The sequence below is a fragment of the Phodopus roborovskii genome, unplaced genomic scaffold (assembly GCF_943737965.1).
Source record: "Phodopus roborovskii unplaced genomic scaffold, PHOROB, whole genome shotgun sequence".
Taxonomy (NCBI): Eukaryota; Metazoa; Chordata; class Mammalia; order Rodentia; family Cricetidae; genus Phodopus; species Phodopus roborovskii.
The window spans coordinates 7061980-7082613 of record NW_026126599.1 but is presented as its reverse complement, the minus strand read 5'-3'; the positions used below and the strand labels follow the sequence as shown (position 1 = coordinate 7082613).

Sequence of the window (20634 nt, the reverse complement as noted above, 5' to 3'; positions counted from 1 at the left end):
AGGGTTCATGACATGCGTACCTACTTGGGAAAACACCGTTGGGCTCTTACACAGAGCAAGGTGTAGGACCTAGATGTCAGTATCAGAATAGAGTGAGGCCTAGGATGCTTCTGATGGCTGGTACTCAACCTACAACAGACTAGAACAGTGCTCAGCTTCCCCTGTGGGCCTCCAGGTGCTGTCTGCTGCTTATCCTCATCCTTTGCTGAACCAAGTCTCAAAGGCAATGCCCAGAGCTCATCAGTCTGGGCTACCAACCCAATCCTTAGCATTGTGGCAGTTGAAGCAGACCTAGCCTAGCACAGCCAAGGAGTTACTTGGGCATTAGGACCAGTGAAAGGCTCCAATCCTGCCCCCTTTTGAGTAGGATGCTCCACCTGAATGGCGTTGTCCTTGGTGCATCCCAGAGATCAGGGAGCTTGTGAGGGAGGCAGGTCTGTGGATATCAGGGTGGTATGGTTGCCAGAGGACCGAGCAGTATGATAGCTGAGGTGACATTTTATAGTGACCTCTACCACATACCCTTGGCTCTGACTCTAATTGATAGCCTCTGGAGGAATCCTGCAGCTGCCCAGATTCAAGTTTGGCTCCAAAATATCCCTTTCAGGGTGTAAAAAGGTGGTAGATATTTAGCAATGTCTGTTAACTGGTCCTAGAACTGAGTAGTTATCTGAGTTCAAGGCCAGCCTGTTCTACAGAGTGAGTTCCTGGATAGCCAGGGCTACAAAAGAAACCATCTCAAAAAGGGTATGGGGGTGACTGGGAGGGTTACTACTTGAGTTTCCCAATGCCAAGCCAAAGTATATGGCTTTGGGATTGCTGGAACCCTTTGTACATCTTAAGAAGACCACAGATGTGATAGTGATGACCTTTAGCATAGGGCCTGACTGTCACACAAACAGACCTCGGTTGAATTCCAGGCTTGATGCTGTCTGCTAGGGTGATGTCTTACAATGGATGGTATTCACCATTAGGAAATCCTTGATGGAATTTGTCAACTCAGCTGCTGTATAAAAAGGGTAACACAACACATGAACAAAAGGCCTCAGGATAAAATAGAGATAGGGGATTGCATAAAAACCAATGTACGTGCTGGGTGAATGGTGGTGTGCACCTTTAGTCCCTGCACTTGAGGGGCAGAGGTAGGCTGGTGTCTGTGAGTTCTAAGCCAGCCTGGTCTACCAAGTGAATTCCAGGGCAGGATCCAAAGCCACACAGAAACACTGTCTTGAACTCCCGCCCCCCAAGAAAATAAACGTTTGCCAGCTGCCTATATCATAGTGAAGAAATAAGAGATTTGCACTGTGGTCCAGAGCAGTGTGTACCCCATTTGTGTCAGAATCACACCACTTAATAAGTGACCTGAAACGCAGTCAGGAGGGGTCAGTTTTGTTTCCAGCAGCCTGCACCCACACAGCAACTAGCTTTTTTCAGACACAGGTAGGCCTGTCTGCAGTTGGTATGTTTATTACCCCATATTCTAAAGCCATTCATGACCAGCATTGTGCTTAGGGGCTTTTTTTTTTTTTTTTTTTTTTTTTTTTCTCCTTTTTAAAGCAATAAGTGAAAGCATTTCTTTAAAAGGTACCTGTTTCCTCCCTTTTTGGGGAGCAGCCCCGTATTGGCACCTTAGAAGCATTCAGCAAAGCAACCCTTGGCCTACCCCCCTTTTCCCAGCAGCTGGGATGAGGGTAGTATTCCACAGCTCATTTGATCTTCAGGTCCTTCAAGGCTGACTCCAAGCTCTGAAAGTAGAGAATGGACAGGCTGGTTCTCTGATGTCCTACAGATACCCCATACCCATCTCAGCCCCCACAGAAAAGATAGTAGAGTTTGAATCCCAACAGAAGGGCAAGCCCAAAGGTCAGGAGTTGATCCCTGTCCTAGGCCCCAGGGCAGCAGTCAAGAAAATGGGGAATGGGGGGGAAGGCTGGGGCAGTTTCACCTTTACATCCCAGATGCTCATGCCACCATCCATGCCTGTAGTGCAGAACTTCGAGCACTTGGCCTTGCCCCCGCTGAGCACCGAGATTTGGCTGTAGGAAGATTGGGTTTAGAGGCCAAGCTCCATGGCCACGGGCTCCCAGGACCCATCCCCACGAGAAATACCAAGATGATAGGGTAGGTAAGACCAGCCAGGGAACAAGGTTTGGAGAAACAAGTGCGTCAGGTTAGGGTAAACAGGTTCAAAAGACCTTGCAAGGCCTAGCTAGCCAGGGATAAGCAGATTCCCTGCTTCCTAGTATAGTACAGGGTGGACCCCTGTGGCTGGCAGCTTTGGGAGTTTGGAGGGTCTCCCACCCTTGGAAGGAATCCAGCAAGAGACCTGCCCCGAAGAAGCCCAACAGCGACACTCCCACTATGCCTAGGCAAGCCCCAGCCAGCCACATAGGCAGAGCCAGTCTGGCTGCAGCCTGGAAGTCAGCCTGCTTCCTCCTTTATTACCTCTTCCAGCACCTTGCTACTTCAGCTCCACCTCCCCCTGGCTCCCACCCCAGCCCTCTGAAGTGGTTCTTGAGTATCTGTAAAAGCACCTGACACTGTTCTTGTGCAGCGAGTCCAAGCCAGCGCCCGTGGCTGCACCACCCTCAGAGCTGGCCTTTTTGTCAAGATTCTGGAAGCGTTCTCGGGCTGTCAGGCCACGCTGGGAGCTCTGCTTGGGCACATCCAGCCGTCCACCAAAGCTCAATGTACCCGCAGCACTGTCATAGGTAAATAGCACGGGGAAGCAGTCATGGCCCTGAGGAGAGACAGGAATACCACTGAAGCATCATTTGAGGTAGGGACTCCAAAACAGGAAAGCTGAGTCTTAAGGTGAAACATGGTGAATGAGGGCATCTGGCAGTCACTGAGGGCTATCAAGAAATAGATGCCCCAGCTGGGGGACCTCAGCCTCAGATGTATCAAGTAGGCACAGATAAGAAAGCTGCCCTTCCCCCAACCATGCAAGGCCAGCATCTACTTGATGCATGTCTGGAACCCTTTCCTCGGGCAGACCTCCATCCCAGCAGACCCTCCAGGCAGAAAACAAGCTCTGGCACCTCCATATTAATAGAATAATGGACATAAGGGACAGTAGCTTTTGGGACTCACGGTGACTGAGTCCATTCCTACAGGCCTGCCTTTAAAATTTTTTGCTGTGTGTACATATACATACGCCATTGGTGCGTGTTGATGTCAGAGGGTAACCTGCGAGGGTTGGTTTTCCTTTCACCATTTGGGATCCAGAAATTGAATTCAGAATCATCAAATGCTTTCATCTCCAGGATGATTTCAGAGGCCACAGGCCTGCCTTTTCAGTTAGAAATTACCCTGTCATTTGCATTAGCCAATGTGAGCAAAGATATTAGGGCACAATTCTAGAAGGATTCTTCTACACTCAAGGCAACTGGAAATGAACTCTTCCCCTCCCCCAAGATATCCACACTGGATAGATATGCCAGCAGGAACCTGTGCAATCTCAGTTACTTGGGAGGCCGAGGTAGGAGAATTGTAAATTGGAGGTTGACCTAGGTTACAGAGTGAATTAAATGCCTGCCTGGAGAACTTAGAGAGAAGACTAGCCTAGGCTACATAGTGAGACCCTGTCAGAAATACCCTTGTGGTGGGCACACCTTTAATCCCAGGCAGAGGTAAGCAGATCTCTGTGAGCTTGAAGCCAGCCTGGTCTACAGAGCAAGATCCAGGACAACTACAGCTGTTACACAGAGAAAAACAAAACCTTGTGTTGCGCCTTGCACAGCTGGGAAATTTTGTTACTATAGCATAACCCAAACTATTGTGCATAAAATATGGCTAAAGGAAGGAAAGCAGGAGAGGGAAGGGAGCAAGGGATGCCTGAATAGACTACTTACTGGCCCCTGCCTTTGCATCCCCAAAGGCCACTTACCGCTGCCACTAGGCTATTTTCTGTGATGAAGGTGATGGCCAGGAGCGGCAAGGTTTCAGAGGCCAGGGTTGCAACGCTGAAAGAGAAACTGGGTCAGCTACATTGTCCCCTCCCCTCCTGCTCTGTGCTTCAGTGGCAGTTGCTCTCCCCACACCTTCTGTCCCCATACTCACGCCATCTTCTTGTCAGCGTCTGCCAGGCACACGGTGCTGTCGTGGCTTACCCAAGCCACACGGCTCCCACTGGCTGAGAAGCAGACACCATGCACCCAGCCACAACTGCTGCTCGACTCAAACATTAGCTCCCCAAAGGGCATCTTAGAGCCCCATGGAGTAGGTGCTGGCCGCTCCTCCACCTCCTTGATATAGGCAGAGAAGATCCTGTAGGGGCAAAGGTGTCTGAGAAGGGGATCCTCCAAATCAGCCACATACTGAACCTGTGGGGGCCCAACCCCGACTATGCGGGCAGCCCCGGCAGATTCAGGCTTGATGAGGTCTAAGCCAGATTGGGTGGCACCTAGCTCAGAGCCCCATGACCTCCTGCCACCCATGGGACCCTAACCTGAAAGCTGACCATCCATAACTGCTATGGCTCCAGGGGATGTCCCCATCCCTGCCAGGCTAGACATTTACAGCCAGTGGCTAGAACAACTCTTAAGCTTCAATTCTGCCCTCTGGCCCCACACCACCATTCCCACACATTAAACTCCTCTTGACCCACCTGGTTCATACCTCTAATAGGTGATCATAAGTTTGAGGACAGCCTGGGCTATACAGCAAGACACTGTCACATGTAAACAAAAGCTGGTGGGGGCCAACAGACCAGCTCCCTACCTACCAACCTAAAGCCTTGTGCAACACCACATTCTCTGGGTCCCAGGATCAGGAAAGGGGCCTTTGGTGCCTAGTCTCCCAGGTGAAAACTCAGAGACTTGAGGAAGGGGCATAGAGCTGGGAGGAATTAGGGTTCACTGGCCAAGAGAGATCTATAGGTCCAAAATAAGTGTACACCATTCATTCTCCTTCAGTAGAAATCAGGACAGCTATAGTGGGGGAGGCGGGGAGGGCTTGGGGAGACCTTGCCAACATTTAAGAGACGGGTGCTAGCAGGCCACGAGGTGATCATTTGCAGAGTAAACCCTGATACCCCAGGGACCCCAGGTCACCTTGCTAGTAGCATATCAGGAGTTGGGCAGGAAGGAGGGGCTTCCCAGTCCCTGCTATTGGTTGGCTAGAGTTCCCCCAGGCGCATGCCCAGCTCACCTGCACTTGAAGTCGCAGGAGCCCGCAGCCAGGAGCACGTTGTTGGGGTGCCAGTCAAGGCTGAGGACAGTGGAGCGGATAGGCTTTCTGATGTGCTTGCACACCCACCTACACACATGGGAGAAAAGGGAGGAGATGGGGGACATGGGCTGCAATGTCTGGGGATAACGGTCAGTAAGCGCCTCAAATAAGAGACATTTGCGTGCCTACTCCAGGCAGTGGTGTCCTACTGGGTTCTTTCTGAGGTGAGAACTTGTCACCTTGTCACTGCCAACCACGTAAGATCACATGGTTCTAAATGGCCAGGGTAGAATTTGAATTCTGGTTTTCCAGATTCAAAACTGACCTTGTCTTCCAAGACTAGCTAGGACAGGCATCTGGTGCACACAAATGCTAGAAAATGGGATCCAAAGGTGGCAGAACTCTTATGTATCACACAGGAGATCCTAGGTTCAAATCCCATGGGCTGAAGGTGTAGTTAAATGGTGGAGTGTTTACCTAGCATTCATGAAGCCTTATATTCCATCCCTAGCCCTGCATAAACCAGGCATGGTGGTGCACACCTGTCATCCCAGCACTAGGGAGGCAGAGGCAGGTGGATCCCACGTTCAAAGTCACCTTAGCTATACACTGAGCTTGAAGCCCTCCTGGGCTACATTCAAACCCTAAAAGTGCAGCTGGGTGTTTGTGAGTGGTCCCTGAAGTATGACACATCTGAGACAAGTGGGTGGCAGGTCCAATCTACAGTGCTGCCAGAAGCTAGTGTCAGTGTGTACGGAGGGCTTGGGGAGGTGTCCCCAGATGTGGTAGTGGTGTGGTCTGTCTTTGTTACTGTGAAGTCAGAGCTGTGGGACCACAGTAAACAGGACCTTCTGCCTCCCCAGTGAGGTTCAGAGGGCAGATTTCCCTGGAGTCATGGGAGCAAGAGTCTCCGAATTTCATTTGCTGAATTCTGGGAACATTCTGATCTTGCATCTCGTAAGTCTACAGTCCTGGGCTCCACCAGCACCCCTACTTCCCTCCCCTCCCCACCCCCCAACCTTCTCTTGCCCCAACCAAGCACCCACCAGTCATTCTCCTGCTCAAAATAACAGATGGAGATGACACGGGAGCCGCTGCCCACGGCGAACTTGTTCTCATTGGGGGCCCAGCGCACACAACGCGCAGCTCGGTTGATCCGCAGGATGACCAGTGTGGGCTTCCATGTGCGGCCCTTCAGTGTCCACACATAGGCATTGCGGTCTGTGCCGCAGGTCACAATGCGGTTACTCTCAGGAGCCCAGTCGATGCCTGCGGAGTCAGGTCAGAGGACACAGGCTAAAGCCATCCAAGCTACAGCGGCCATGCCTAGATGTTTAACTGTGGTGCTCAGTGCCTTGCTCATGCTAAAGATACTCTACTACTGAGCCACGCCTCTAGCCCCTCGCTGGGCAATTTTAAGCAGATTTTCTACTGTTGAACCACGACTCCTGCCCCTGACTGGGGGATTCCATGCAAGGGCTCTACTGCTGAGACCCATGCTTAGCTCAACAGGCAACTTTAGGCAGATGCTCTACAGCCACCCCCAACCTCGCACTGGTATTCCCCCACCCCTAAGAGATTCTATTCTCTAGGGGTGACTACTAAAGCTTAGCTGGGGACCTCACAATCTCCACACGCTAACTCCAGACATTCTGGAGGGAAAACCAAGAGACAGGTCCTAGTAATGCTGAATTGTTGGGCCAAGCCTCTCAGGAACCACAAACATCTTAGTGTTCTGTAGTGTGAAAGAGCATGATCTTTTCACCACCCAAGCCAACTTGACTTTTAATTCTAAATTTATCTTGTGTTTGTGTATGCTAGTTTGTGGAGGTCAGAAGAAAATTTGCAGAAACTGGTTCTCTCCTACACGTGTGTCCTGGGGATGGAACTAACGTGAGTCCTTTTATCAGCTGAGCTGTCTTTATGATCCCCAAGCCAATTTGAAAAGGGTTGTTTTCACTACAACCCAGCCGATTCCAACTAATATTGCAAGTGAGTAGATAGCCCCGCCTGGACCTGCTCTGTCCCCTTGCCTCCTCTCAAGAGGGCGGTCCTGACCCACCTGTCACCTGTCCATTGTGCTCCTTAAGTTCGTGAACTTTGTCCCACTTGGCGCCCCTCTTCTCATAGATGTGCACCTCATGGTTGTTGGGGCAGATGGCGATCTCTGTGGGAGAGAGGCATGAGTAGGCAGCAGCATGGGTACCCACCCTTCACACCCCTGCTCTCCACTAAAGTGCTCCTTAAGAGCCAGGCTGTCCCGTCTGAAACCCCTCACGTCCTGCTGGGCCACCCCATGCCTGTACCTATCATCCTGGATTTCCCCACAACAGTCTCAGGACCCTGGAGCCCCACCCCAGGCCACAGCTCTAGCAGAAGCCTTTACTGCCCTGTCTCCATGACCTTCATCGTGGCCTGGCGCCTACCCCACCCCTTTAAGTTTTTTGTATTTGTTTACTTTGTGCATGTGTGTACGTATGCGAGCGCCACAACATGTGAGTGGAAGTCAAGAGGGCAACTTACAGGAGTGAATTCTTTCCTTTCAATATGTGGGTCCTGGAGACCAAACTCATCAGGCTTGGCAAGCAACGCTGAACCATCTCACTGGTCCATTTTGTTGTCTTTGGAGAAAAGGTCTCACTACATACTCAGTCTGGCCTCAAACTTATAATCCCTCAGCCTCCTAAGTTGTGGGATGATAGGCGTGTAGCACCATGCCCTGTCCTTTATGTTTTGCATCATAACTCTCTGCACCACCCAAAAGAACTGTTCCAGGAGGCCCAGGTTGATAAAGCACCATTCACCCAACACGCCAACATCTCCCTTTCTACGTGCCTGGCCTCCCCTGCTTGCGGTTCAGTTCTTCACTGCTCCCACAGAAGCACGCACTTGAGAGACCCAAGGTGTGAAGTGTGGCTACACCCCAACCCTCAAAGCTATTTCACTGCCCTGTCATCCCATTGTCCCCAGCTGGTCCCAACCAATCCCAGTTCAGGAGGCCACCTTGCAGAAGTGATTACTCACGTGTCCGATCCTTGTTCCAGGCATGGCAGCTGATGGGCTCCACCAGGAAGCTGTGGTAGGCCATAGTCACTTGTCTTCTGGGTCCAGAGGAGGGGACAAAACGAAGGTCAGCTGTGCCTTAGCAGGGAAGCAGCCTGGCTCACCCTAGTCTCTGACTGGCCAAGCATGGTACAACCTCTCCCAGAGCTCCAGTGTCCCTAACCCCCCCCCCCCAAAAATTAAAGATGTCCTGGGCTCTAGAGAACAAAAGGTGAGTGAATGAGAGCTTGGGACTAAAGGCAGTAACACTTATGAGTGGGAACTGGGACCCTGAGCTACACAGGCCTGTCACTCATCACCTGTGCCTCAGTTTCTTCACAGTGTAGACACGTAGATACACACACACAAAATCATGAAAATGAAGCAGTCCCATAATCCACTTAAAACAGAGCCTAGCTCACAGCACAATTAGACCTGTCAGTGCCCTGGTCCTCCCTTCCCAATTCCTATGAGTTGAACAAAGCAGGCCGGGTGGATAAGACAGGTCACACTCTAGGGCTAGGCTCATAAGTGCCATGGCTGGACTCCCACAGTGCCCCCCCACACACTCAGGTTCAGAGGTCTCTGAGGCCAAGGAGGGATGCCCAGGCTCCAGGCTCCCCACCAGCCCTGCCTGGCTGAGGCGTGGCCTCTGCTGCCCTGGCTGGCCTCCCCCAGGGCATTCACCATGCTTCTCCCACATCCTGCCAGGTGCGCCTCCCTGGCCACTCCTATCCATGTTGTCATGCCTTGGAGCTCTTCTCTGTTGTCCCCTCCATACTCACTCCACTAAGATACCCATCCCAAAATACCCAAAAGTCACTTCCCCCAAACCCCTGTTCTGCCCAATCCCTTCCCTCAGCTTCCCAGAGTCATGAGGTTTGCAGAGAGGAGATGCATCCTCATCCTCACAATCTATCACTAACCCTGCCCACCACCGCCCTACCCCTACCCTGCCTCCAGGTGTGGAGAGAGTAGAGTAAGAGACTGAGGCAGGGCTTGATAGCACATGCCAGAATTTCCAGCAACTGGAAGAGTAAGTCAGGGTGTAAGGAGTTCGAGGCCACCCTAGGCTACCCAGACCTTGCCTCAGAGAGCAAACATGATGTAGCCCAGTTGGCCGAGTGCTGGCCTAGAGTCCACGAGGACCACATAAATTGGGTGTAGTGACAAGCTTAAGAGGCAGAGGCAGGAGAATCATAGTAAATTGAAAGTCACCCTTAGCATAGTTAATTCCAAGCTTAGCATAGTTAATTCCAAGCTGGTCTGGGCTACAAGAGATGCCATCTAATAACAACAACAAATAGACACAGCACAGCTGGTAGGTGATCAGGAAGTAGACCCCTGGTCTAGATGGATGTATTCAGTGGATAAAGGCACTTGCCACCAAACCTAATGGAAGAGGAGAATTATTTCCTCGGGTAGTTCTGTGACCTCCACACATGCACTGGTGACACAAACATGAACACACATTCTACTAAATAGCTCTTTTAAAAGGTAAGTTGAAGATGCCAGCTGACAAACCCTACTTTTTCCTCATGCTATGCATGATGCCCAACCTGTTTACTCATTGAGACACTCGCTCCCTGACCCTACAAGCTAACCCTGAGTCACATGGGCATGCTCCTGCCTCAGGCCTCAGCACTAGCTATTCCCTCAGCCTACAATGCTCTTCAGTCAGATATATGTGTGTGTGTGCGCACGCGCGCGCACACACACACACACACACACACACACACACACACACACGGCTCAGGCCTACACTCTTTGCCATTTCATTCTGGACTCAATTGCATCATGAACCTTCCACAGTGCACTCACTGACAAACCCTGCCCATAGCCTGCCCACCCCACCCGCCACTGATCTGATAAAAACCTCTTGCTTTCAGGTACAACAGGTATATTCTAGATAGTTCCTGGGGTGGCTCAGGGTACATCTGCCAGCAGAAACCAGGCTCCCCATGTCCAGAATGGGGACCCAGTAGACTCAGAAAATCTTTGCTCAGCAAGTGTGTGCACACATGGCTTAAGCTAGATGGCTGTATTTAAGTCTTGGACACAAGGGGCCAGGTGTCATTCTGAAGTGCCATCCACCTTGCTGGCTCTGCCTTCTCAACTCTGACATTGCATGTGTGTGTGTGACCACATCTAGCCATTTTCTTCTTTTTCTGGTTTTTCAAGACAGTTTCTTTGTGTAGCCCTGGCTGTCTTAGAACTTGCTCTATAGGGCAGACTGGCCTCAAACCCACCTCCCCCTTTCCCTCCAGTGCTGAGACCAAAGGCATGCACCACCATGCCCAGCATGATACATTTTAAATAACAAAAATTAAGAGATGTCTATGAGTGGAGGGTAGAGCTACCACAGGGGAGATAGAGATTCTATTCCACATTTAAGGATGTATAAACAGTAAGGTATGCTGTTGGCTAGAGAGAAGGCTCAAGATTAAGAGTACTTGTTCTTCCATAGATCTTAAGTTCAATTTCCAGCAACCACATGGTGGCTCACAACCATCTATAATGAGATCTGGTGCCCTCTTCTGGCTTGCAGGCATACATGCAGACAGAATACTGTATACAAATTAAATAAATAAACCTATCAAAAAAGAGGGATGAAAAATGGCTTAGGGGTTCATCTACTTCTGTAGAGGACCAGAGTTTGGTTCACAAGACCCACATCAGGTGTCACAACTGGCTGCAACTCCTGCTAAGGGACCCATCACCCTCTCCTGCCCTCTACAGGCACTACAGTCATGTGCACACCCACACAGAGACACAGTTAAAATATATCTTTTTTAAATAGAAGAAATTCCTGTGTGGAGCACAGCACTCTTGCTGGTAATTCTGTCTATCTTTTAGGGTTCCCCTCACTGCAGAAGGCACATGGGCACATTCAGGTGGAGGAAGCCACCAAGGGTACTCGTGCCTTCCCCTACAAGAGGCTGGCCAATCTAGGATCTCTTAAAAAAAAAAAAAAAAAACAGATCAGCTTTAATCCCAGCATTCAGGAGGCAGAGGAAAGCAGATCTCTGTTGAGTTCAAGGTCAGCGTGGTCTATAGAGCAAGTCCAGGACAGCCTCCAAAGCTACCTGTTTCATTAAAAAAAAAAAAAAAACACCCAACCAACCAAAGACACCCCCCCCAAAAAAAAAAAAAAACAGACCTCCAGGTGGGGATGGCACAGGCCTTTAATCCCAACACTTGGGAGGCAGAGGCAGGCAGATCTCTGAGTTTAAGGCCAGTCTGGTCTACAGAGTCCAGGACAGGCTCCAAAGCTACATAGAGAAGAAAAACCCTGTCTCCAAAAAAAACAAAAACAAAAACAAAAACAAACAAAACCCCAATATCCAGGTGGGGATAGCACACACCTTTAATCCCAGCACTCAGGAGACAAAGGCAGAGACAGGAAGATCTCTTGAGTCGGAGGCCAGCCTAGTCTACCAGGCGAGTTCCAGGGTAGCCAAGGCTACACAGGGAAACTGTCTCAAAAAACCAAAACAAAGATCATCAGAGGAAGCCTGAAGTCAGTCCAATCCATAAACTACATCAGCACAGCAGAGCTGAGCCATTAGCTACTCCAAAGCCCAGCTGAGCTCTGGCTGGTCCCTAACACCAGTGGAAGTTGATGCCCATCTTCCCCATGGCAATCAGAAATCCAGGGTGAGAGCCTGCCTTCCCAGTATCAGCCCCACCGCTCTCCATGTATCCGACACTTTGCCACCCCCAGCAGCAGGTTCCCTGTGTCCTAGTGGATTATGTAAGACAAGTAAATGAGGTCTGGACACATCTACCCACCAACCATTGACACTTGTGCATGAGTTCTGCCATCACCTTAAAGGGGCACAGGAGAGCCAGACACAAATGGGGAAGGGGAAGACCAGTTCCCTCTTCTCGTAGCCTTGGAAAAGCAACCAAACTAGCAGGACCCCAGGCCTTGTAAGGGGTAGGGGAGTGTCACCCACTGCTTGCCATCCACCTCAGTGTAAAAGTACCCAAAAGCCACCTTTGGTGGCCCACATACACATTTAAAGCCCAGCATTCATGACAGAGGCAAGTGGATCTCAGTGAGTTCAAGGCCAGCCTGGCCTACATAGTGTGTTCTAGGCCAGCCAGGACTACATAAGAGTCCCTGTTTCCAAAAAAAAAAAAAAAAAAAAAAAAAAAAAAAAAAAAAGTACACAGAAATGCAAGCAAGAGTGGGGTGTGGTGATACAAACTGTAATCCTGGCACTTAGGAAGCAGAGGGAGGATTTTTAACTACTTATTTTGATGCTGCTGGTGATCAGACGCAGGGCCTGTGCACTCTATTGCTGAGTTAGAGCTTGACTCCTCTCTTCTGTCTGTCAAAGGAGTTGGGAGGGGAAACTATGAGATTGTTCCTGCTCTGTAATTGCCTGGAAACTGGGGGAGACTTGGGGAGTGTGGATCAAACTTCCTGTCTGGCTCCAAGCAATCTCCCACCAGCACAGGACTGGGTTTCTCTGTTCTCCCAGGAGCACTGCCCACACAGGGATACTCCCTGCCAGCAGGCTCTGGGCTGGGAGGGCAAACAGCACATCATCCTGAGGAAGGGGCTGTTTCTCTCTGGATTCCTGGCAGGGGCACTGAATGGTGCGTTGTGTCTTCAAGAGGAGTTGTGTTTACCCTGACAATGTCCAGGAAAATGAACTAGGATCTTTGATAGGATCTTACATTTTTTTAGACATAATTTTTCATTTTTTATTTTTATTTTTTTGGAGGCAGGGTTTCTCTGTGTAGCCCTGACTATACTGGAACTCACTCTGTAGACCAGACTGGTCTGAAGCTCAGAGATTCAGCGATCTGCCTGCCTCTGTTTCTCAAGTGCTGGGATTAAAGTTGAGTCACACCCTGGCCCTCAGGCCCTCACTGGAAGGTTCTAGGCAGGTGCTTGCCACTGAGCCACACTCCAGCCTTCCAGGAATATTTCTTGACCATTGCTGAATAAATGACTTCTACTCTTTTTGCTGTCTTGAGGAATGGTGAGTCAGGGACATGCCCTGTTGCATCACAGCAATGCATCAACAACTGGCTGCTGGGGTGGGCAGGGGATGGGGGGGGGGGCTCTCTGCTCTCCTAACAGAACAAGTGATCAGAAAAGTCAGAAGCCTTTACCCTAGGCCATCTCCTGTGGCTGGGGAGGATTGATGCTGCAGCTCCCCTCCTAAGCCAGCCAGCTAGCCCCTCAGGCTGCTGTGCCGCCAGGGCCACTCTTTCAGGTCTTGGGTCTAAGCGTTCCTTCTAAGAGTGCTAGGTTCAAACTCCCCAATAGGGTTATGAGTTTGAAGCCAGCTTGGGCTTCAGAATGAGAACCTGTCTCAGAAAAGTAAACGGGCTGGCAAGATGGCTCAGCAAGTAAAAGTGCTTGCTGCTCAGCCTGGTGACCTGAGTTCAATCCCCTGGACCCACACAGGAGGGTCTTGTAACTTGTTCGTTCTCTCTCTCTATGCAATAAGAAGTTAACTAGTACTCTTGCTGTCTCCATCCTGGCTGGGTATCCTCCATTCCACAAGTACAGCCTGTTGGCCTTTCCTTGCTCAGTTGGTTTTTCTTGGCTCTGTTTCCTTGAATCCACAGTTTGACTGGATTTGAGACTTAAACCAAGCAGCAGTTGCCTGCAACAAGGACCTTGGCTCCACAGGCAATCCAGGAAGTCCCCGCCCAGCTCAGGCGCTGAGCTCTGCTCTGGGCAGCCAGCGGCAGTTTTTTTTTTTTTTTATGGTGCTAAGCCTTACTCAACTTCCTGTTGTGGGTAGGAGCCTGGGTGGTGTGAGCAGCCCAATGAAACCCCCAGTTCCTCATTCTCTAGGCTGCACTTGAAGTCTTACTGAATTAGGCAAAGTCAAATCCAGCAACAGCTTAAAATAATTTTAAAATACTGTAAAACACCGGTTCAAATATTCAAACAAAACTCCTCCAAAACATATAAAACTCAGTGCTGGCAGGGCTGTAGAGAGATCCTCAGTTGTTCATTTGTTCTGTGCATTTGAAGGGTGGTGTGCTAACTCCTAATTCCAACAACTGGTGTAAGAACAGATAGAGCATGTGGCTGGACAGGACCTGATGTGATTAAGAACACTTGCTCTTGTAGAGGACCTGGGCTCAGCTCTAGTAACTCACAACCACCAAACACCCAGGTACAGGGAAATCTGACATTTTCTACCACCCTAGGGAGCTCACACGTCCATGTGTGCACATGCATGTGCACACACACACACACACACACACACACACACGCACGCGCGCACACACACACGCACGCGCGCACACACACACACACCAGTGACAGAGTGGAAAAACCCACATACCACTGGGGAGACCTGGAGGGTGTGGTGCAGTTGCCTAACAAGTGTGAGGCCCTGGGACCAAGACAAAAACACTCTAACCCGTGTTGAAGTTATTTTTTAAAATGACAAAAATGTGTGCTCACCTTTAATCTCAGCACTGGGGAAGCAGAGGAAAGCAGATCTGAGTATGAGGCCAGCCTTGACTACATGAAAACAAACAAAAACCCACAGCAAAAAAGGATCAACAGACATTTCTTTCACACAGAACTTTGCTTTACACTCTGGTGTGTGTGTGTGTGTTTGTGTGTCCATGGACGTGGGGGTGGGGTGGGAAGAGGCAACCTCAGCTATCTTATTCCCACGAAAGGAGCACTAGGAATACAGAAAACACCCTCAGCTTCTCGTAGATGCTGGAGATCCGAACTTAGGTCTTCAAGCTTGCACAGCCATGCTTTTATGCACTGTGCCATCTCCCAGCCCCACGCATGCTCTTATAACCAGAGTCAACCTAATTAAAGTCTGTTTCTTTTTCACGGGAAGAAGTTTAACTTCCTTCAAAGTCACCCAGCAGGGCTGCCCTTGGGACCCCACCCCACCCTACCGTTAGCTACACGAGGCCAGGTTCACCCCGGTGCAAAAATGAGGTCGGTAGCAGCAGACAGGCACGCTGCCAATTGTGCTGGACACATCTGGCCGCTAAGCCTCCGGATCTTGAAGGTCCCCATTTTCCAGGCAAGGTAAGTTGAGCTCGCCTACGTCACGGGCTACGCCGCCCCAGGCTGGAGCTGCCCCGGGGAGCAAGCTCTAAGGCCAGCACCTGGGCTCATTCCCAGTTCAGGATTCCTGGCGGGCCCGATCAGACCTGCCCAGTCCCTAGTGCCCAGCTGGGCTTCTCTCGCGCTGCCGGGGTCCGCTCGCCCCGCACCAGGTGAGACCTGAATCCCTGAATCCTGGTGGGGTGGGCATGATTACTGGGGGATGAGGCGGGGCGGGGGCGCCAGCTCATTTCCCGGTCGCAACAACCCGGAAGGCTGCGGACCAAGGGGGAAGTGACTGGGCGTGGACCGTACACCCGAAGTAACGGGGCGATACGGGGTGCGGGGATCGCAAAGCGGGACCAGAAAAGCGGTGAGGGGGCGCGAAGGCTGGGGCTGTGCCGCCTTGATGGCGTCGAGTGCACGGGGAATTTCTGCGGTTCGTCCCACCGCGCCCTGCATCCCCAGAACACCGCCCCCTCCATTGCTCGTCTCCAGTCCCACCCATCCTCGCCTGGAGCCCCATCAGGCCCCCCACGCACACGGCCCTCCATTCCTCTCTCATCCCCATCCCCCCCACCGTCGAACATAGTTTCAAGTCCCCGGACTTCTAGGTGGCTTCATAGCCTCCACGCACCGCGCGACCATCCCACGCCTCTCACCTCGGGGCGCCCCGGCCGCGGACTCTGGACAGTCGACGCGCCGAACTGGCTCTGAGACCCGCGCAGCGCCGCAGCCACTTCCTCGTGGGCGGGGGGCGGGGCCTCCGGGCACAGCCCCGCAGGGACCGGGGGCGGGACCCGGGCGGCAGTGGCCAGATCCCAGGGCCCGCCCACCCCTCGAGGTACGGAACCTGCTGGACCTCAGTGAAGTCCAGCTCAGCTCAAGGTCCGCCTGGAGAGCGCACAATGTCTCTCCTAGCTACTTTCTGTGTGAGGAAACTGAGGCAAGGAGAGAGGGAGCCCAAGCTCGGGTCACTAAGACTACAGAGGCTTTGAGGCCACACGCAGGCATCCGGAACTTAGTGACCCCTGAGGGCCTCCACCCCACTCACTCTGAGAGCCAACCCAGGCACCCAATTAACAGGCCCCCACGACCTGCGGCCCCGCCCCCCAGAATCTCAGAGTCGCTGGTGTCCAGGCAGGAAAGCACTGCCGCTCCAGGTGACTTCTTGCTTCTGCTATTCCACACAAGTTATCTCGGCTGCCTTGAAACCACCAGAGTCAAGGGGTGCTCCCGAGTCATCCAGGCCTGTTGCTTCTGAGGTCACTTTGTCCCGCTCCCACCCTAGTCTGTGAGAGATCTCTAGACTCCAGCAGTATCCTGTGTCTGCTAATCCTGTGTCGCTTCGTTTATGCTGAGACCCTGAGCACTTCATCTAGGGGTGGCTTGCATGGTTAGAGGTGCTTAAACCTGTGATGACCCACACTATATCAGGTTCAAATTCATCCTTGGCTGCATAGTTCAAGGCCAGCCTGGGTTACATGAGACCCTGTCTCAAAACACAAACAAACAGGCCAGCAAGATGGTTCAGATAGCAAAGGTGCTTCCCACCAAACCCTAAGGACCTCAGTTGGATCCCCAGAAACCACAGGGTAGGAGAGAATAGACTCAGGTTGTCCTCTAACCTTAACACACATGCCATAGTACTAGCACTGTAGTGTGAACACATACACACACACACACACACACACACACACACACACGGTAAATCAATAAATGTAATTCTTTTTTTGTTATTTTTGTTTGTTTGTTTTTCAAGACAGGGTTTCTCTGCATAGCTAGCGCTGACTGTCCTAGAGCTCATTCTTAAACCAGGCTGACCTCAAACTCAGAGATGCACCTGCCTCTGCCTCAGGGTTCTGAGTTCTGGGACTAAAGGAGTGTGTCAGCTCTTACTGTGGTTTGAGATTTAAACTCAGGATCCCACCCATTCAGCAAACATTCTACTGTTGAACTACATCATCCCCAGTTTTCACTTTTTACATTGTCTTCTTAAATTTCTGGGGATGACTTGACCTCAGGCAGGCCTTGGACTTGTGACCTTCCTGCCTCCCTGTGCCCCCAGACCCAGCCCAGGAAGAGTTAGCTCACATCTCCATGAGTTACTGTTCCTTCCACCAAGACAGAGGAGCCCTAACCCAGGATCCCCACCTTGCTGTTCTGTAAGTTTGTTTCTGTAGCCTTGCCAAGGCCAGGTTTCCTTGGTTTGGCTAGGAAAAAACTGCACCAGCAGCCTTCTTCCCATGGGACAAATGCTTCCCTTGGCTTCCGTTCTGTCCTCGCTCAGCTCTGCCAGAGCCCAGAGTAAAAGCCTGGAGAATGGCCCCAGGAGGCCTTGACTCTGTAAGCTTATGGCATGTCCTCTGTTCTGAACTACTGACCTAAAATGACCCAGTGTCTTTGAAGGATGAACAAAGTAAAGCCAAGCCACTTGAGATAGTGATCCACTGCAGAGAAGCCCTTTCTGGGTGAGTTGAGTGAAGGACAGGCATCCTGAAGAGATGAGCCCTCAAAGCAGAGCATAGAACAAGGCAATCCTGCAGCGAAAATCAGAGCCCTGGTCAACCCTGGTCAAGAGGGTTGAGAAGCCTGAACCAAGCGCACTCACCTTCCCTCCCTTACTCCCCCCCCCCCCCCCTCTCTCTCTCTCTCTCTCTCTCTCTCTCTCTCTCTCTCTCTCTCTCTCTCTCGGATGGTGGTAGGTAAGGAACCTAAAGCCTAGCACATGCACTGAGCCACACCCCCAGCCCCTTGCTGGGGATTCTAGGCAGGTGCTCTACCACTGAGCCTCAGCCCAGCCCCCACCTAGTTTGAGGACTGCTTCTTCCTGTTTTGGAAATGGACCTGAGGTAGTCTGATGGGATGAAGAAACTCAAAGTGCTGAAGCAGCCATGTTCATGTCACTGGCTCTCTCATCCTCAGACAGGAAGCTGTGCGTGGGATTCGCTCAGCACCATTCATAAAATGAAGGAATGATAGAATAGAATTCTGGTGCTGCTATTTAACCCTTGCTCTGCCTCAGTTTCCACATCTGTGAAGTGAGACTTTCAGGCACTATCTCCAACCCCTCCCTCATGGAGAGAAATACTAGATTTTTTTTTTCTTTTGGTTTTTTGAGACAGAGTTTCTCTGTGGCTTTGGAGGCTATCCTGGAACTAGCTCTTGTAGACCAGGCTGGTCTTGAACTCAGAGATCCACCTGCCCCTGGCCAGAAACCTTCCATTAGGGTCTCCGGCTGAGATATGATTGGATCAGGAAGGTGCTGCCCCAAACAGTGGGTGAGTCTACTGAGTTCTTAGCTGAATTCAAAGCTAGGAAACTGGAACCTGAGAACAAAGTCACCGGGGAAGTGCCTTGAAGGGTGCATCTTAATCTGTTGGATAGATAGCTCACTCTGCTTCTTATGGCTGTGAAGCGAGCAGCTGGGCTCCACTACACCCTCTGTGCTGTCACACTCTGCCAGGAGCCAAGTGACCTTGGAGCAAAGCAGATGAGGGGGGCAGTGTGGGTAAGTGCATGGATGTCAGAGGTCAGCTTCCCTCAGATAGCTTGTGTTTTGCCTTTCTCACCGGCCTGGAATTCACAGAGTGTGTTAGATTGGCAGGCAGTTTTCACCTCCTAGTGTGTGGATTGCAGGTACAAAAGCCTACTTTTGTTTATTTTTGAGACCAGTTCTCACAGAGATCCGCCTGCCTCTGCCTCCTGAGTGCTAGGATTAAAGGTGTGTGCCCTCATGTCCAGATAGCTTTTTTATTTAGATTACTTTTATGTGTATGGGTATTTTGCTTGCATGTATGTGCACCAAGTGTATACAGTACACGCAGAGGACAAACGGGGCCTCAGTTCCCCTGGAACTGAAGTTACAGATGATTGTGAGCTGTCACTTGGGTCTAAACTCAGGTCTTCTGCAAGAGTGGCAAAGGCTCTTAACCACTGAGCTTCCCTTCCTCCCTCCCTCCCTCTCTTCCAAGATAAGGTCTCTCTACATAGCCCTGGCTGTCCTGGAATTCATTATGTAGACCAGGCTTACCTCAAACACACAGAGATCTGCCTGCCTCTGCCTCTGTGTTGGGATTAAAGGCGTGCAAGGCCACCACCCCCTTTTTTCTTTCTTTTAGTTTTGAGACAGGGTTTCTCTGTGTAGTTCTGGAGCCTGTCCGAGCACTGGATCTGTAGGCCAGGCTGGCCTCGAACTCACAGAGATAGCCTACTTCTGCCTCCCAAGTGCTGGGATTAAAGGTGTATCCCACCACTGCCCAGCTTTTTTTTTTTTTTTTTTTTTTTTTTTTTTTTTTGCGTTCTGGGGCTAGAACTCAGGTCCTTACAAAATAAGTACTCTGCCATCTCCCCAGCCCTGTTCTTCCTTTTCTTTTTGTCATTTATTTTTCACAGCCATTAAAAACAGGTGGTACAGATAGTAATGACTTGTCAGTTGTCCTATGATCTACACATGTGCACTGTGGTGTGCATATCTCCAATACAAAAGAAATAAAAATACAAGGAAAATTAACACAGAAAGGAAATAGACTATAGACTGCAAAGTAATAGGAGGCTCGATCTTCCTCACCCCACCTTACACCTCAGTTTCAGGTGGTCTCAGAATTCAAAATCCTCCTGCCTGAGGCTCCCTGGTACTGGGGCTGTACACCACAGAGAAGCTTTATGACCTCAGAGAAGCAAGTCTTTAGGGGTGGAGCTTTCTGTCTCTTCCAGGAATCTATCTCTATCTGCATAGCGCCTTGGGGATGATGATGCCCTGCTCTGTGTTATGCATCTCTGGTTTCCAAAAACTGCAGCCTCATGCACACTTAGGAAGAGGGAGCCAGTGGGGCTGGCACAGCATCCTCCATTAGCATGTGCTGGCTCTCAGCCCCACCCCCGCCCACCTTGCTGCCTCCTGGGCACAGCTGAGTGGACTGGCTGCAGTAGTGAGAGGCTTTCCCCAGCATCTCAATATAACCTCCCTTATGTTTCAAGGGTCAGAACAAGAGATCAAGGCCTGACAACTGTTAGCAGGAGAGAAGGGACTTCTGGCCACCAACTGCCAAAGGTCCAGAGGGGCCATGGCCACCAGCAACCTCAGCCCATGTCATCCCAGCCCAGCTCTCAAGGGCGCTCAGCTGTACATCCACCTTCTCAGTCAGAACAGCCCATTGACAATTGAGAAATTCCAGTCTAGAGAGAAACCCTTCAAGGTGTTCCTTACGAAGGTCCAGATCCTGATGTGGTATTGAGCAAATGTAACCCCAGCCCTCAGGAGGCTGAGGCAGGAAGATGCCTAGCTTTGCCCAGTGGGGAGCAGGCCCAGTGGTTACTGCTGGGGTTCTGGGGAGCTGGTTATTCACTCCCCTCTGTGCACA

General features: G+C 51.0%; 1 protein-coding gene across 1 annotated transcript; it reads right to left on the bottom strand.

The window, feature by feature from the left end:
• Positions 1-1447: 1447 nt before the first annotated feature.
• On the bottom strand, positions 1448-16040 carry Arpc1b (actin related protein 2/3 complex subunit 1B). Its single transcript, XM_051205475.1, has 10 exons — positions 15934-16040; positions 8197-8273; positions 7235-7339; positions 6219-6441; positions 5152-5259; positions 4063-4269; positions 3890-3965; positions 2535-2740; positions 1946-2036; positions 1448-1745 (listed from the first exon to the last, which is right to left on the bottom strand). Exons 2-10 carry the CDS (start codon positions 8258-8260, stop codon positions 1707-1709), a joined length of 1119 nt encoding a protein of 372 aa, XP_051061432.1. The 5' UTR covers positions 8261-8273; positions 15934-16040; the 3' UTR covers positions 1448-1706.
• Positions 16041-20634: the final 4594 nt, after the last annotated feature.